Source organism: Vicia villosa, unplaced genomic scaffold, assembly GCF_029867415.1.
Source record: "Vicia villosa cultivar HV-30 ecotype Madison, WI unplaced genomic scaffold, Vvil1.0 ctg.000114F_1_1, whole genome shotgun sequence".
NCBI classification, from domain to species: Eukaryota; Viridiplantae; Streptophyta; class Magnoliopsida; order Fabales; family Fabaceae; genus Vicia; species Vicia villosa.
Window position 1 is genome coordinate 65,766 of NW_026705022.1, and position 17,439 is coordinate 83,204.

General features: G+C 35.1%; 2 protein-coding genes across 2 annotated transcripts; one reads left to right on the plus strand and one right to left on the minus strand.

Annotated features, from left to right (window-relative positions):
• Window positions 1–891: 891 nt before the first annotated feature.
• Window positions 892–4,409, plus strand: LOC131624371 (uncharacterized). The gene is made up of 8 exons (XM_058895323.1): window positions 892–1,006; window positions 1,113–1,659; window positions 1,943–2,322; window positions 2,586–2,804; window positions 2,900–3,357; window positions 3,439–3,505; window positions 3,829–4,098; window positions 4,222–4,409. Exons 1-8 carry the CDS (start codon window positions 892–894, stop codon window positions 4,407–4,409), a joined length of 2,244 nt encoding a protein of 747 aa, XP_058751306.1.
• A 759-nt stretch (window positions 4,410–5,168) lies between these two features.
• Window positions 5,169–7,081, minus strand: LOC131624292 (large ribosomal subunit protein eL30). Its single transcript, XM_058895236.1, has 5 exons — window positions 6,941–7,081; window positions 6,737–6,842; window positions 6,126–6,227; window positions 5,470–5,538; window positions 5,169–5,382 (listed from the first exon to the last, which is right to left on the minus strand). Exons 1-5 carry the CDS (start codon window positions 6,959–6,961, stop codon window positions 5,342–5,344), a joined length of 339 nt encoding a protein of 112 aa, XP_058751219.1. The 5' UTR covers window positions 6,962–7,081; the 3' UTR covers window positions 5,169–5,341.
• Between the last annotated feature and the right edge of the window lie 10,358 nt (window positions 7,082–17,439).

The following is a 17,439-nucleotide window of genomic DNA, read 5'->3' on the forward strand; positions in this document are numbered from 1 at the left end:
AATTCTTACTTTGCTTTATGACATTATTCAGTTTTTTCCTTCTTCTATAGTTTATCATAACACATGGACACGAACTGATTTCTATATTATATTACAGTAATAATCCTAATGTTCATCCAGAAACGGTTAGAAAATTGAAACTTATGCTGGATGACTTCAACACACATGCTAAATCTTTTAGGATGACAGCAGATCGACTAAAGGATTCTCATGTACCTGATCTAAAACTGAAATTAATCGCTGATCGATCCAAGGACGGAAGAGTTTATAATCAACCGTCAGTTCTAGAAGTTGCGGCACTTATCGTTGGTGATGTTGATACAGGTTCTAAAAGACATATTATACTTGAGAGACAGAGTGGGAAGCTGAAAAGGATAAGTGAGTTTCATCCAAGTTATCTTGCTTTACAATATCCACTTTTGTTTCCATATGGCGAAGATGGTTTTAGAATTGGTATTCTACACAGGGAAACAAAAGCAAAGAAAAAGAAGAATAACCTTACCATCAGAGAATGGCTTAAGTTTCGGATTCAAACCAGACCAACCGAAGCGCACACACTTTTGATGTCAAGGAGGCTTTTTCCAGCAATTTTTGGTTGATGGTTTCACTATGATGGAGTCTCAAAGGTTGAATTATATACGCAAGCACCAGAAAAAACTAAGAGTTTCAAAGTACTGCAATTTGAACAGTCCAGAACAGGAAGAAAACACTCAAGGAGTAAACAAGGCTAAGAGAGTTGTTTTACCATCAACTTTTGTTGGAAGTCGAAGATACATGGAACAATTGTATTTTGATGGAATGGCTATTTGTAGCCATATTGGTTTTCCTGACCTTTTTATCACATTTACATGCAATCCAATGTGACCCGAAGTCAAAAGACTACTTCACAAGATGAGGTTGCAGCCTCATGATCGTCCCGACATTATATCAAGAGTTTTTAAAATTAAGTTGGATGAGTTGTTGTTTGATTTGACTAAGAAGCATGTCTTAGGGAGAGTGGTTGCATGTAAGTCATATTATTAACTTCATGCACGCAAGCTATGTTTTCTGTTTATGACTTCTATTTAAAATCTCATATAATCATAAGCTTTCATTACTATAATTTTTTGCAGATATGTACACGATTGAGTTCCAAAAGAGAGGTTTACCACATGCTCATATTTTGCTATTAATGCATCCGCAAAGCAAGTATCCCACTCCCGATGACATAAACAACATTATTTCAGCAGAGATACCATCAAAAGAAGATGATATGCAATTGTATCATCTGGTGAAGACACATATGATACACGGTATGTGTGGTTTGGCAAACATGATGTCACCTTGCATGAAAAACGCAAAATGCTCTAAATTCTTTCCAAAAAAATGGCAGTCTCAGACTATAGTTGATAAGGATGGATATCCTGTGTACAGGAGGAGGGATACTGGAAATACAGTTATGAAAAAGAACGTTGTTCTTGATAACATATTTGTTGTTCCTTACAATCCATATCTGTTGAAGAAATTTCAAGCTCACATCAATATGGAATGGTGTAATCAAGGTACTTCCGTTAAGTACTTATTTAAATATATAAACAAGGGGTATGACAGAATTACCGCGGCTGTCGTAGAAGGAGACAATGACGGTCCTTCGACCACTAAAAATGGCGATGAAATCAAGTAGTATCTTGATTGTAGATATGTATCACCAAACGAAGCATGTTGGAGAATATTTTCTTTTCCCATTCATGGAAGGTCTCGTGCAGTAGAAAGATTGTATTTTCATCTTGAGGGCGATAATTCGGTCTATTATACCGATTACGAACTGATAGATGAGGTCCTTGAAAAACCAAGTGTGAAGGAATCAATGTTTACCGCTTGGATGGAAGCAAACAAAACATATCCAGAGGGCATACTCAAATTTCCTTATTAAGTTTGTTTATGATAAAAGATACTGACGAAGGAGACCGCGTAAGAAAGGGCATACCATTGGAAGACTTATATGGGTTCCTCCAAGTACCGGTGAGTTGTATTACCTAAGAATGATGCTGACTGTTGCAAAAGGGCCAACATGCTACGAGGATATAAAAGAGGTCGGTGGAATTGTTCGGGACAGTTTTAGAGATGCATGTTTTGAAATGGGATTTCTTAATGATGACAAGGAATATGTTGCAGCCATTAACGAGGCGAAAGATTGGGGTTCAGGACATTTTTTGAGAAAGTTATTTTTCACTATGCTACTATCCGGTACAATTAATAGACCGCGTCATGTTTGGCATAAAACTTGGAAGACGTTGTCCGACGGTATTTTGCACCGACAAAGACAGTTAACTAATATAAGAGGTACATTGTAGTGTTATATATAGTTAAGGAATTTGTTCTATGTATAACATGCATTAATGCATATCTCAAATTGCTGATTATACCAACAAGCAATCTTCAAATATATGTTCATTATGACCTATACATCTATTGTAGAATCATAAATCTGAATGTAACATGGAATAAGTTACTATGTTGTTGTCATGCATATATTGTTAATTGATACCTTTATCAATTTACTTCATGCCACCACATATCAAGTTTTAATTGGTGTATTTTTATAGATATGCAGTTAATAGAAGCTGAGTTGAAAAACTTGACACTCATTGAGATTGAGAATATGTTGCAATCCAATCGAAGAAGTTTGCACGAATTCAAAGACATGCCTTACCCGGATGTTTATGTCACACGACACGTTGGCAACAGACTGATTTACGAAGAATATGATTACAATGCCGAAACTGAGCGAGAAAACTTCAACAATCTCTTTCGTGCCCTTACAGGTGATATTTTATATTTATACTATTTGGTGGCATAACTTGACAGTCACACGGGTATACAATTTTTGAAATATAACAATTTACATTATGATTGATAGATGAACAACGCTCAATCTTTGAAAAAAAATCATGGAAGTTGTCGGGAAACAAAAGAGGAGGGGTCTTTTTTTTACATGGTTATGGAGGGACCGGTAAAAATTTCATGTGGAGGACACTATCAAGTGCACTTCGTTCGAAGAAAAAAATTGTGCTTGCTGTTGCTTCAAGCGGTATAGCTTTATTATTATTGCCAGGTGGACGAATTGCTCATTCAAAGTTCAAAATTCCTGTGCCAACACTCGACAACTCCACTTGCAATATTGACAAAAACACAGAACATTCTCAGTTATTCGAGACAACGGATGTGATAATATGGGATGAAGCACCTATGGCTCATAAAAATTGCTTTGAGGCATTGGATAGAACACTTAAAATCTTCGGCGGCAAAGTTGTTGTTTTCGGAGGAGACTTCAGACAGATTCTTCCAGTTGTTCCGAGAGCAGGGCGTTCTGATATTGTTCATGCATCAATATGCTCCTCTTATATATGGGACTATTGTCAGGTTCTAACACTAACAAAAAACATGAGACTTTAGCAGGAAAGCGATAATACAAGTTCTAAGGAATTAGCGGAGTTCTCAAAATGGATTTTAAATGTTGGTGATGGTAAGATATCTGAACCAAATGATGGATTAGTTGACATAGAGATTCCTCAAGAATTATTAATTAAAAATTATGAAGATCCTATCAAAGCTATTGTTGAAAATACATATCCCGATTTGGTTAATGTATTCCAAGATAATGCATATCTACAAGGAAAAGCAATTCATGCCTCAACCATTGAAGTTGTGGATAAGATCAATCATTATGTATTGGACCTAATACCATGTAAAGATTATTTATTCTTTTTTCGATGCATGGAAAAAAGAATAACTCAAATATCATGTTGAATTTACTAATGTTCGTATGTTTCTGTTAATTTTTTTTAGGAGAAGAGAAAGAGTATCTTAGTTACGATTCAATTGATAGAACTGATACGAGTTATACTGAAGCTTATGAAGTGCTAACTCCAGAATTTCTTAGCAAACTGAGAACATCAGGTTTACCAAATCATAGAATCAAATTGAAAGTTGGTACTCCCATTATGCTTATGAGAAATTTGGACCAATCAGATGGATTGTGCAATGGAACAAGATTGATTGTTACAAGATTGGTCAATCATGTCATTGAGGCAAAAATTATTTCTGACAAGAACATAGGTAACCTTTTTTACATTCCTTGAATGTCTATGTCACCTTCTGAGTCACCGTGGCCATTTAAGTTGATTAGGAGACAATTTCCGATCATTGTCTCTTACGCAATGACAATTAATATGTCTCAAGGTCAGTCTCTTGATAGTGTTGGGTTGTATTTGCCTTCTCTTGTTTTTAGTCATGGACAACTTTATGTTGCAATTTCAATAGTTACTACTAAAAATGGTCTTAAAATCTTAATACACGACAAAGAGAATGTTTCGTGCTCCACTACTACAAATGTTGTATACAAGGAGGTTTTCCAATCACTTTGTTAGATGGTAAGCTTATTCTTCTTTTCTATCTTTGTATCCGTAGATGAAACACACAATAATTATATGGCTCAAAGTTTTACATTATTGATATCTTATTTTATACATTTTACAATGCAGTATGATGCATGTTGTTGCCTGGTTGCAATCATACAAGAAGATAGCATTTGATATTTATACCAGCAAATATGTTTATTATTTTTATTTAAAGACATAAAAAATTGAATGTATTAATAGTTGTTTCATTGTTTTACCAAAGCATTTTGACTAAATATATATATGGTTAAGTCCCGACGGCACGTGTTTTCTACTAAATTCTTATAAAAAATGTTGCAAAAGTTTTATTTTCGATAATGCTAAGTTGTGCTCTTAAAACACTAAGTTAAAAATTAAATATAAAAATTTTATTTTAAAAATTGTATATTAATTTTTTTAAAAAAAAATTACTGATATTGTAAATCAAAGATTTGTAGTATGAAAAAAAAAAAGAAAACTAGTAATGTGAGAAAAAAATAATATAACGTTTTTGTCTAAAATAAGAAGGTATAGCAGTATATTCTTAATTGTAAGGGCGTAATTAACAATTTAAATGAAATAGTTCATACAGTGTATATTTCGATAAACCATTTTTAGAGAAAAAATTGCATACTCAAATTTCATAATAGTTCCTACAGTTTATATAAATTTGTTTCTTCTAACATTGTCTTAATAAGTAAAAACAAACATACACATCAATTTGGAGAACTACGTAGCTTGATAAAACCATTTTTAAGAAAAAATAGCAGTCGATTGATCATAATACTCAAATATCCCGATACTTCCCGAAGTCTACATAAATTTGTTTCTAACATTGTCTTAATAAGCAAAAACAAGCAGCAAACAGAAAACCACATGTTTGTTTGAAAAGTGACAAAAATCAGAGTCGTAATGCAACAGCTCTATTGATCTCCAGGCAAAGACTTGATGATATCAGAATCACCTGTAAAAAGAATATATAATAAATCAAAAACTGAACAAAAACATTAATTTCTAGTGCTCGAATAATACTTGAAGAATAATATGATACCAGGATCTACGATGCTGAGACAGCACACTCTGTAGTACTTTCCACAAGCAGTTCCGAGATCAACATTGTCTGTAAGCAAGAAAACATTGTTAAGAGATTTGAATAGAAGACAATTGTAGTTAGATATAAGACAGCAGACCAACAAAGACATCAATCCATGAAAAATTTATAATGCACAATAACTAAACTAATCTCAAGTGAAATCTTCAACAATTGTAAAGATATTAGTATATAATAGGGGTACTCTCGGATTTAAGATAAATTAGTTCACTTTCATAAATAGCAGAGTACAATCATAATAAGACTACTGAAAACTTAAGAGTCATAACTAAGTAGTGTCAATGATCAGATGTTTTGAAAGACGTAATATAGCTTAAAGTGTTGTCAAATGACCACTATAATGGCACTATATCACTATTGCATAGCAAAATTGTTATAAATCTAATCTTTCTGCTACCAGCAATTGAAACGCTGATGCAAGAAACAACCCAACAATTGAAAATAAAAATTCTCACAATGCCACAATGCTACTCGTTTCAAAAAAGACCCAACAGTAAATTAAACTATTGAATAAACATATTCCACGCATTAGTTTTTCTTCACTTAGTGTTAATTAGTTAAAATTCAAAATGACAGTGGTTAGATAGAAGACTTACTTCCATTATAGTGATGAACTCCAACCTTCGCCAACATAGCATAGTACTCAATCTCAGACTTTCTCAATGGTGGGCAATTGTTAGCAATGATAATCAACTTCCCTGCAAATAATCAAAGAATCTTAACAACAGGCAAAATCCACATCCACAAAGATAGTTATTGGATTTAGTTGAGCACTCATTAATCAACAAATAAACAAAATCAACATGCACATTAGTCATAAAAAGAATAAGATATAATACTTAAGTCTAATAATTGAATTTTAATTTAATTTAATTTCAATCTCTACCAAACAGAACAAAATAATGTCAACATATTAACACTTCCAAATTTATTTGTGAATGAATCATATTTCCGAAACAAAACACACAAATCCCTAAAAAAGAACATTTCAATCAGATTTCACAGCCTAAACACTTCGTTTTCATTCTATTCAAATCAAAACAAAACAGTAAAAAGAACATTTCCCTCTCATCAATACATAAATGAAAAGAAAAAAAAAATTATATAAAAACCAAATTCAACAAACAACCCATCAATTCAATGGAGCTGAAGAAGTTAGATCAGATCGATAGAAAGCAACGAAAAAATTCTAAAGAATGAAAATGACCTTTGGAGCTCCTGAGAGATTTGAGAACAGTTTTATAACCCAATGTGTACTTCCCACTCTTCATCACAAGAGCGAGTCTGTTGTTGATAGACTCATGTGTCTTCTTCTGCAAGATCAAAATCAAAACACACAGTCAAAATCACAGTTCTAAATCGACGAAGTAACTAGAAAAGGAGTAACATGATAATGACACAGAATCATTACAGTTTTCTTTGCGGCCACCATGGTTGAGTCGAAGATTAAACTACAATTCAGAAACCCTAGACGACTGAAAACCAGAACGTGGTGAAAGTGAAATTAGGGTTTTGACAATTTATTTATTTCTGCTATTGTTTCGGCTAATTGGGCTTTATTAATTGGGCTTCTTTTGTTTTTTAGGCTAGAGTTCGAGAATCTGTCCTGCAACTCTTTTTTTTACCTGGCACCCCCATTTATTGGGGTTTTATTCTAATATTTTCGTACAACTTTCAAAATTAAAATTGTCATTCTTTGATGATTTTAGAAAATTTTGGACTTTTAGCCTATTTTTTAGAATTTATATCGGATATTTACAAATAAATATTTTTTAATTAAGTTTACACATTTTATATCGGCAAAATTGAATTTATATTGGATTTTTTACGAAAACAATATTTTTTACTGTCATTTTTAAAATATCAGATAAAAATTAATTTTTTGAATGCATTGTTACCGGTAATAATTTGTTAATGAAAAGGTGAGAGAGATATTTTTTGTATTAAGAAAATTTGGAGAATGTCATGGACGACATCATCGTAAAATTTAGAGAAAGAGGGAATCACAATGGAACACCTCACTAGTGTGTTCAAATGAGTCCAATAACATAATACGAGTTTTAATCATGAGAAGTGAACATTTATGATCAAAGCCAACAAATTATTTGGTATCTACTTAACAAAGAGAAACGTAGAAGTTAAACCACACATGTGTAAAATAGTTATCAAAATGAAGACTTTGATCACGAAGAAAAAGGTAATGAAACAGAATGGAATGCCCATCGCCCTAAATAGGTCCATCTAGAGATCAATTCAACACTCTTTTTCATTCTATAGATTTTTGAAGAAAGAAGCGTGCTTTGAGTGGATCCCGGAGTGCGAACAAACGTTTATATCTCTAAAAGCACCTCCATATACCTTGCAAGTTCTGTCTAGACCAACAATGGTGAGACTTTATTCCTCGACCTAGTTGTATGCACTAAAGTAGTTAGCGTCATCTTCGTCTAAGAAATAACCTCCATTTAAAATTTGTCATACTACATATCCAAAATGATGGCATGGCCAGAAACGTCCTACCAAAACATGGAGAAGTTTGTGTTAGCGTTAGTGATGACTTCAAGAAAGCTAGGATGTTACTTCTTGGCACGCACCATCATCGTCAAGACCGACCAACCCTATAGGTTCACTCGAGATCTCGCAAGAGGAATGGAACAATGGTCCATTGAGATTTATGAATTTGACGCCTCATTCGAACCAATGAAGGCATTGAATGCTCAATTGTTTGTAGACTTCCTAACAAAAATGATGTTGGCCACCCTAAAGTCAGGTGCAACATGATTGTGTTCTTACGTTTCGAGCTCATCGCAACTAACAATCAGGCAAAATATGAATCCTTCATAATTAGTCTCACGGTGGCATCTAAGGTAGGGGCAGAAGAATTTGAGTTGCTAATAAACTCATAATTAATTGTATCTCAAGTCAAGAAAGAAGTGCAAACCAAAGATCCATCATTAAAAAAGTGTGTCGTCTTGACTAGAGAAAAGTTGGCCATGTTTATGTCACACGAGATCGTGCATAAATATCTTGTCCAAGCTTGAAAGCACAAGATTTTAAAGAATCAACCACTCATTTATATAGGAAACCTTGGGCTGACTTAGCATTGAAACTCCTAAAGTGATGATGGCAATCAGATATTGTACCTCATAGTCTTCCTAAATATTGCCAATTGTGGCATATATTAAACATGGTATACTACCGACGATCCCGTCATTGCTAGTCTCGCGGAGAGGATAACAAGTTTGTATTCCGTCTTAGGATAGACGTTGTACATGAGAGGCTTATTGGCCCATATGTTGAAGTGTCTTAAAGGGGAATAAGCCACATTTTCATTTGTTAAAGTACGCGAGGATATTTCCGAGTAACATCTTAGGGTCAGAGCCTTAGCCAATAAAGCTCCTAAAGTCAGATACTACTGGCCATCCATGGCCTAATTTCAGAGAATATGTAAAAATATTTTAGTAGTTCCAAAAGCACGAATATATTCATACCACCCTCTATCGGAGCTCAATTTGTGGAAAGCACTTTGTCCTTTCTCGTATTCAAGTATGGACACACTGGCCTACTGAGCATTAATGTCGTCTTAAAAAAATTTCTATAACTCAACATCAATGCTTATGATGTGAGTGTACTTCTTAATTTTCCATCATTCAAACTCAGTAGAATCTCCATTAAAGGTTAGAGGTTTAGAAGTATAGTTGTTCTTCTCAGAAGCACTATAATTATAGTTCACAACATGGTTACTATTACTAACACCAAATTCATCACTAGTGGACATGTTTTCTCTCATGATCTCTTATGTACCACTGTTAAGTGTTTAGAGCATGAACATTGCTCTACTGCCAACTCAAGGTGAGAAAAACACAAGAAGGAGGGGCTTGAATTGTGTTATTTTTTCCTTCTTTTGTAAAACACTCTTATTAGATTTTAAACACAAGGTCTAGAATCTAATACAAAGTCAAATGTTTGTAGCGGATAAAAATAAGTTTAGACGTAAAGAGTAAACAAAAGAGATACACAAGCAGTTTTATCTTGGTTCCTCCCACAAAATAGGAGTAGTACAATCCCCTTGCACTTCTAAGGGATTTTATTATAAACACTTCTGATTACAATTGCTCAAGCACGCAAGCAAGAGACTTCCAATGCTCAAACACACAAGTAAGAGACTTCTAATGCTCAAGCACACAAGTAAGAGACTCTCAATGCTCAAACACATAACTAGGAGACTTCTAATGCTCAAGCACACAAGTAAGAGACTTCTAATGCTCAAACATACAAGCAAGAGACTTATAATAATGTATCCTAATCAGATAAAGAATTGTTTGAATATTACACTTGATATACGATCATAGTTGTAAACAAAATACAACTCAATAAGACTCTTAAGATTTAAGAATTTCTAAGATATATAAATGTTAAGAAATTCTTAGTAAAACTTGTGCTTATGATTTGACAGAATAACAACTCTTTTGTATAGATAGACAGAAAAGAGTTGTTGAAGAAAAGAGCTTGCACAAGTGAGTCTTGGAGAATCATGATTAGAGACGTTGAAATGTTTTTTTGATATGGATAATTTCGTTGAAAAGACATTTGAATTTTTTTTTTGTTTTAAGAGGAATTATCTGTTACATCCTAACTGTTTATGCATATTTTTGTTTGCATCTGCATGTGATCAGAAAAAGAAAAAATGACCTCTGAGTCTGATAGTGACCGATTAAAGTCTTCTTGATCCTTGCATTGACATGCTTTAGAGTCTGAGTCTTCGGAGTCTAGATTCCAGGTTCTGAACCTTCAGAGTCTGGATCTTTAGAGGTTGACTTTCTTTAGAGTTTGGTCTTCAGAAGTTGACCTCCTTCAGAGTCTGAGTCTTCAGCTAGTTGAGATTGTTTATAAGTGGATGACAAGTATTCGTAAGATAAGCTTTAGAGCTGGTATTCAAATACTCTGAGAAGAAATGAGGCCTACGCTAAATTCATCCTTTTTCATCCGATTTATTTTAGAAAAGATTTTGAAGCATTTTGATTAAGCGGAAAAAAATACTCGATGTTGATTAATGTGTGAAATAGTTTGATTTTTGAATTGTGAAATGAAATTTAATTAAGCGGGAAAATAGACTTGATGTTGATCAAGTTGTTAAAAGATATTTTGATTTTACTTTGATTTTAAAAATGCTTTTAATTTGAGTTAGAAAATAGTTAGATTATTACTTAAAGAATCAACATGATTTTTATTTAAAACAATTGATTCTCTTGATGAAAATTAATTATCAAAGGACTTGTTAATTTCTCATGCATCCAACTTATCAATGTTGATTATTTAATCAAACTAAAAATTTAATAAGGAAAATAAATAAATAAATAAATAAATAAATAAATAAAAGGGGGTGAATGCAAGTGTAGGGATGTTTTAAGAAAAAACAAAACCATGGACTTGAGGCCCAACTAAAAGGGAAATAATAAAAAACATAATACAAAAAAAAAAAACAAGGGGTTAGCAAAATCAGGAGGATTTGGTGCGAAGCAAAAATAAAAGAGAGGCCCAATGTTGAGCCCACTCGACCAAAAGGAAGGAAAGAAAAGAAAAAAACTAAAAACAAAAAAAAACGAAGATGAGATTAACGGCGGCCAGGATGTGATCTAGGTTATCTCATCCCTTTCGTTTCAAACTAGGGGTGTTCGCGGTTCATAAACTGCACTGAACCGAACCATATAAACAGTGCAATTCAGTTTTTCATAACCACATTAAGAAAAATTCAGTTAACTGATAAAACAGTTCTAGTTCAGATATAAACCAGTTAAAACCAGTTTGTATATATAAATTGGTTTAAAATCAATTTGTAACTACAAACCTGATTTATATTATAAACTGAATCAATTTATTTTAAAATTTTACTTCAAAGTATGTGATTTTAGAATATAGGTTACAACAGTCATCAATTTGCAAAATTCATTGATCCAAATTTCTGGAATCTCATTAAGTTTTGAAAATATTATTTTTATTTATTCAATTAATATAATGTTTATAGTTTATATTATTAAATAATCAAACGGCACAATAGATTTCATTTGATTGGAGATAAACATTATACTTTATTACCGATGATAGACAAGCTTTACCGTTATCAAGCTTTCTTGCACAGTAAAAATAAGTAAAAAATTTGTTTTATTCATAGGTTCATTAAAGAAAATCAATTATTTTAAGTAGATATAGAACTCAAAATACAATTATAGCTTTGAAGTTTGAAAAGAAAAACCAACATCATATATATATATATATATATATATATATATATATATATATATATATATATATATATATATATATATATATATATATATATATGTATATAGATACATATACATATATATATATATATGTATATATATATGTATATAGATACATATACATATATATATATATATGTATATATATATGTATATATATATATATATATATATATATATATATATATATATATATATATATATATATATATATATATGTATATAGATATATATATGTATATAGATATATATATATATATATATATATATATATATATATATATATATATATATATATATATATATATATATATATATATATATATATATATATATATATGTATGTATATACATATATATATATATATATATATATATATATATATATATATATATATATATAGGTTTTTTCTTTAGCCACCTCCCTATGGGGGTCACCCCCAGCGAAAAACCCAAATTACCCCTGCTTCGGAAATGAACTTCCGAAGCACTTTTTTTTAAAAAAAAAAAATTCCACAATTCGGAAGTGCATCTCCGAAAACACCTCATGGGGGGTGTTTTCGGAGATGAACTTCCGAAAACACCTTTGTTCAGATTTTGGGGGGTTTCGGAAATGAACTTCCGAATTATGCAGAAACTGTGTTTTTTTTATGTTTTTCTTAACAGTCTCGTATTTTTAATTAAAGGAAACCGGGAAATAAAATAAATGACATATAAACAGAAAAAACTAATATGATAAAAAAAGTAATATATACAAGCCGATCCAAATCCAAAAAAAAATAGTGTGCTAAAGATACAATCCGAAAACAAAAAATAAATAAACCCGACCACTACTGGGTGTGCCTAACCCTCTCACTCTGGGCCCTCCTCTGCCGCCTGTATGCCGCCGCACGGCCCGCATCAGTGACGATCATCTCCATCACGGCGACTGCCTCTGGACCGCCCTGATGAACGACACCTCGATCCAACGCGTCCCGCCCAAGCATCTCTATCCGCTGGCAGATCGGCAGGAGATCAATGGCGTGGTCATCCTCGGCCTGCTGGTTCTCCAGGATCTCCTCGTGTGCTAGCCTAGGAGCTCCGGGAGCGTCGGGTGTCAGCAGAGGATGTGAAACCCGATAGAACCATGTGACGTACCCCTCCACACTGTGTCAGTCCTGGGTGACCCGCCGACGACGATACTCCTCCGGTACCACATGATGCTCCCAATCCTCAAACATGGCAGTGAGCTGCACTCGGGTCACTGTGTCGGGAGCAGCCTCGAAGGGTGACCTGGGTATCATCTGCACGAATCCGAACTGCCGCATGCACCGCTCAGGGAGATACCGGACCATGATGGTAGTCCCGCATGCCAACCAGCCAGAATATAGAGATATGCCGTCAAAGGGGACAATCTGAGTGTAGTCGCTGAACGGCCTCCAGGTGACGTCGTCGTGCATCGTGCGGTTCAGGTACCTACGGTATGGTCCCACTGCATTGTTCCCCCTCTAGAGAACGTATCTGGCGGCCCTGGGTATGGCGTCAACGTACGCAGGATCGATGTGGAAGCCGTGGATGCGGGAGAAGTAGGAGATGATCCAGCTCTAAAACAGAAACACGATAATGTATTATAAATAAATACGAAACATAAATAAATACGAAACAATTAAAATGAAACGTACCGTAAGTAGTGTGCAGGATCCGACCAACTGCCTGGTCCTCCAGTTGGAGGCCTCATTCAGCTTCTGGTAGAGGTATGCCAGAGTAGCTGCCCCCCAGTTCCACTGGTGAACGGTATCCAGGTCCATGAATTAGCGGAGAGCGCCTACCACAAACATGTACCAGCACCGGAGAGCGCAGCCGCGGTGATACTGTGTGAATAGATCGTCACCCGCCTCCTCGGCATCGGCCGCCGCGTCCAGGTGGTGCTCGAAATAAGCGCTCAGTGTGGTGCACCGGATATGAGGCCCATTTGTCGTGATGCACTCGAAGTCAGCAACTTCGGGCTCCATGCCCAAATAGAGCGCCATCCACTGACTGGCCTCGCCCCTCTGTATCCGGGAGTGGGTCAACAACGGCCCCCTGATGGGCAGGTGGAGAAGACACTGCACATCATGCAAGGTGATTGTCATCTCCCCAACCGGCAAGTGGAAAGAAGACGTCTCCTTGTGCCAGCGCTCCATAAGTGCCCCCTGCATGCCGTGGCTGATGGTGGTGTACCCCGTCATGCAGAGCCCGCTAAGCCCTGAACCTCGCACCGCGTCGTTAAACCACTCAGCTGCTGGTTTAAACAGACTGAAAATCTTTCGGGCGTGGTTCACCATTTTCAAAGGATCTCTCTCCTGTTACAAAAAAAAACAAATAAAAGCATATGTTAAATAGACCGTTAAGAAAATATCGAATAAACGTCTAAATTATAAACGGTTAAATTAAAAAAATACCTCTCCCTCCCAGATACGCCAAGCGACGTGATCGCGGTAGGATATCATCACGGAAGTGTCAAAGGGCCCTCCCGGGTAGCTGTCCTCCTGCTCATCCTCCTCCCCGGATGGAGGGTCAACATCCGGTACCCCCTCTGGCTCGTGGTATGGCACTGCCACCTCCTCCTCCTGCTCCTCCCCCTCCTCCTCTCGCTGGCGGGAAGAAGATACCCGAGCCAGCCGACTCCTAGATCCAGATGAAGAGGTACCCTCTCCCACGTCCACGGGAACTCGCACACGTCGTCCCCGGCCCTGCCCCCGTCCCTATGTCGATGCCAGCTGCGCCGCCGCCCGCTCGCGTCTAGCCGACGCAGTCTGGGTCTCTCTACCCTGTCTGATGCGTGCTGGTTGGTTGCCTGACATGTTCCTGTAAACAATTGAAATCGATTAATATGCGAGACAAAAGAAAAAACTAAAAAAATTGCACTTCTGATACAATTCGGAAGTTCATTTCCAAAACTAGGATGGAGGTGTTTTCGGAAATGAACTTCCGAAACACCCCTGCGCAGAACTTCTCTGCAACCTCCAATGGCAGACCCCAAAATCAAACTTCAAAACAACCCATAATGCTTCTAAACAACCTAAATACTACTAACAACCTACCCCTATATCATTTATGCAATTGAAAACAACCCTAACATGCATTTGAAATATGGATCTAACAAATATAAAACTTACAAATTGAGTGATTGGAGAGCTTTTGAATGTAGTATAGCAAGGTGATTGGAGCCTTTGATGCAGCCTTGGAAGTGGGTTTGCAGAAAATCTCAGAGGAGTTGAGTTTGATATTGGTTTAGGGTAAATGATTTGGGGGAGGGGGGTTGTTTTGCTTAATCTGCAAAACGCGCAATATTTCGGAAATGAACTTCCGAAATGGTGTTTTCGGAAATGCATTTCCGAAATAAGTCAAATTTTTTAAAAAAAAAAGGCGCTTTCGGAGATGCATCTCCGAAAACACCTTTTTCTTGCATTTCAGAAATGCATTTCCGAAGTCAGGGGTAATTTGGGTTTTTCACCAGAGGTGGACTAGAAGGTTGGGAGGTGGCCTAAGAAATTTCCATATATATATATATATATATATATATATATATATATATATATATATATATATATATATATATATATATATATATATATATATATAGATAAAAGTTAAGAGTTTGTTTTTAATTTTAACTTTTGAAAAATTGTAAAAATAAAATTAAATAATTAAACAGTTTAAAAAAATTTAAACCGGTTTATAAAATTCAATTTGGTTAACTGAATTGCTTATAAAATATGGTTCAGTTTATTAACCATTTAAATGGTTCAAGTTTTTTTTGGTTCAGTACAGTTCAGTTTGGGTATATGGTTCAGTTAACTATATTTTTGGACACCCCTATTTCAAACGTAGCAAGCAACTCCAAGCATACTAATTTGTGAAATTAGGATTTCGCATGGAATTGAATGGAAAAAATGCAAAACACATCTAAACATCAACATGAACACAAATCAACCATCAACACACATCGATTTACAACAAACTTCACAAAAAATGGGATCTAAGGTGGATTTGGGAATGGGTCGATCCGACCATTCAATGCATTTTCAATTGAAATTAGCTACTGAAATGAATTTAGGGTCATGTTGCGAAGCATTTTGAGTAATTGTTTGCTTGAAACATGTTAGAATTGCAAAATCTAGGTTTGTATTCTTGAATGCTCAAGAACACTCATGAACATTCATCCTTTTTTTCCAGAAATCCAAATTTCTAGTAATTTCATTAAATTGACTGAGGGATATGCATATTAAGTGCAGAAACAAGTTTCTACCAGGAAATCAAGCAAAAGATAAAAATCAAGGCTTACCTAGCGAAAACCTCAAGAACGCAAATAACACCTATGAATTTTCGGCAAATAAACCTGGATCCTGATCAAGCTCCGACAAGGCTTATTTTCCAAAAAAATTACATATTTGGACTCCTTGTAACTTCTTCAGCAATTTGGCATTATTTCACAATTTCGACAACTTTTTTAAATCAAGTTCAAAATGAACTTGAATGAAAATGAGTTTGTGTATGGTTTTTGGTAGGGATTGTAGTTTCTCTAAAATTGGAATGCATTTTGATAAAACCAACCTAGTTTTGATTGGGAATGATATTTGTATTTTGTTAGGGCTCTAGGAATACTTATTTTGGTTGTGTTGTAAGTTTCATATTTGTTCATTCACAAACCTGTAGGTGTTGAATGTTTGATCTCCGAAGCTGTTAAGCAAGGAGAGTAAGTGTCAGTTCTCATAAGCTTTTAAGCATTGAGAATTGTGTGTCTTTGAAGAGTGTCTTCTATATTTGATTGTTTGTGTCGTTTGTCACTGTTGTGATTAAAGGGGATTTGAGGAGGGCCTCATACCTTGGTGAGTCTTAGGTAGAAGTCATGAGAAGGGTAGTGATTAAGTGAGAAGTTGTAAAACTAAGGTTGTTTAGCTTCTAATTGATACTACCATATATTGATTTTATCGCTGGCTATGTAGTCCCCAGAGTAGGAAGGTTGTTCCGAACTAGGTAAACATTTTCTGGTGTTATGTTTTTTCTTTCTGTTACTGTGTTTATTTTTTGTTCTATAGTGTTCATCACTCAAATATTTGTGTTATGACATCTCCTTCGACATCACATATCTGATACCAGAATTTCAATTGGTATCAGAGCAGGCATCCTGCTCTACATCTGGGTAAGATGTAAGGAATATACTTTTTGGTACTATGGAAAAGGAAAGAGGATTTGTGAGCAGACCACCTATTCTGAATAGAAGCAACTACGACTACTGGAAACCTCATATGGTGGCGTTCTTAAAATCCTTGGGCAGCAAGGCTTGGAGCGCTGTTGTGAAAGGATGGAAACATCCTGTCATACTGAATGCAGACAAGCAACCCACCTCAGAGTTAAAGCCTGAAGAAGATTGGAATAAAGAAGAGGATGAACTTGCTCTTGGAAACTCTAAAGCCTTAAATGCTATATTTAATGGAATTGACAAGAACATCTTCAGTTTAGTGAACACATGTGAAGTAGCCAAAGATGCCTGGTAAATTTTTAAAACTGCTCATGAAGGTAGATCCAAAGTGAAGATGTCAAGACTTCAGCTGCTCACCACCCAATTTGAGAATCTAAGGATGAAGAAGGATGAAAGTATTCATGA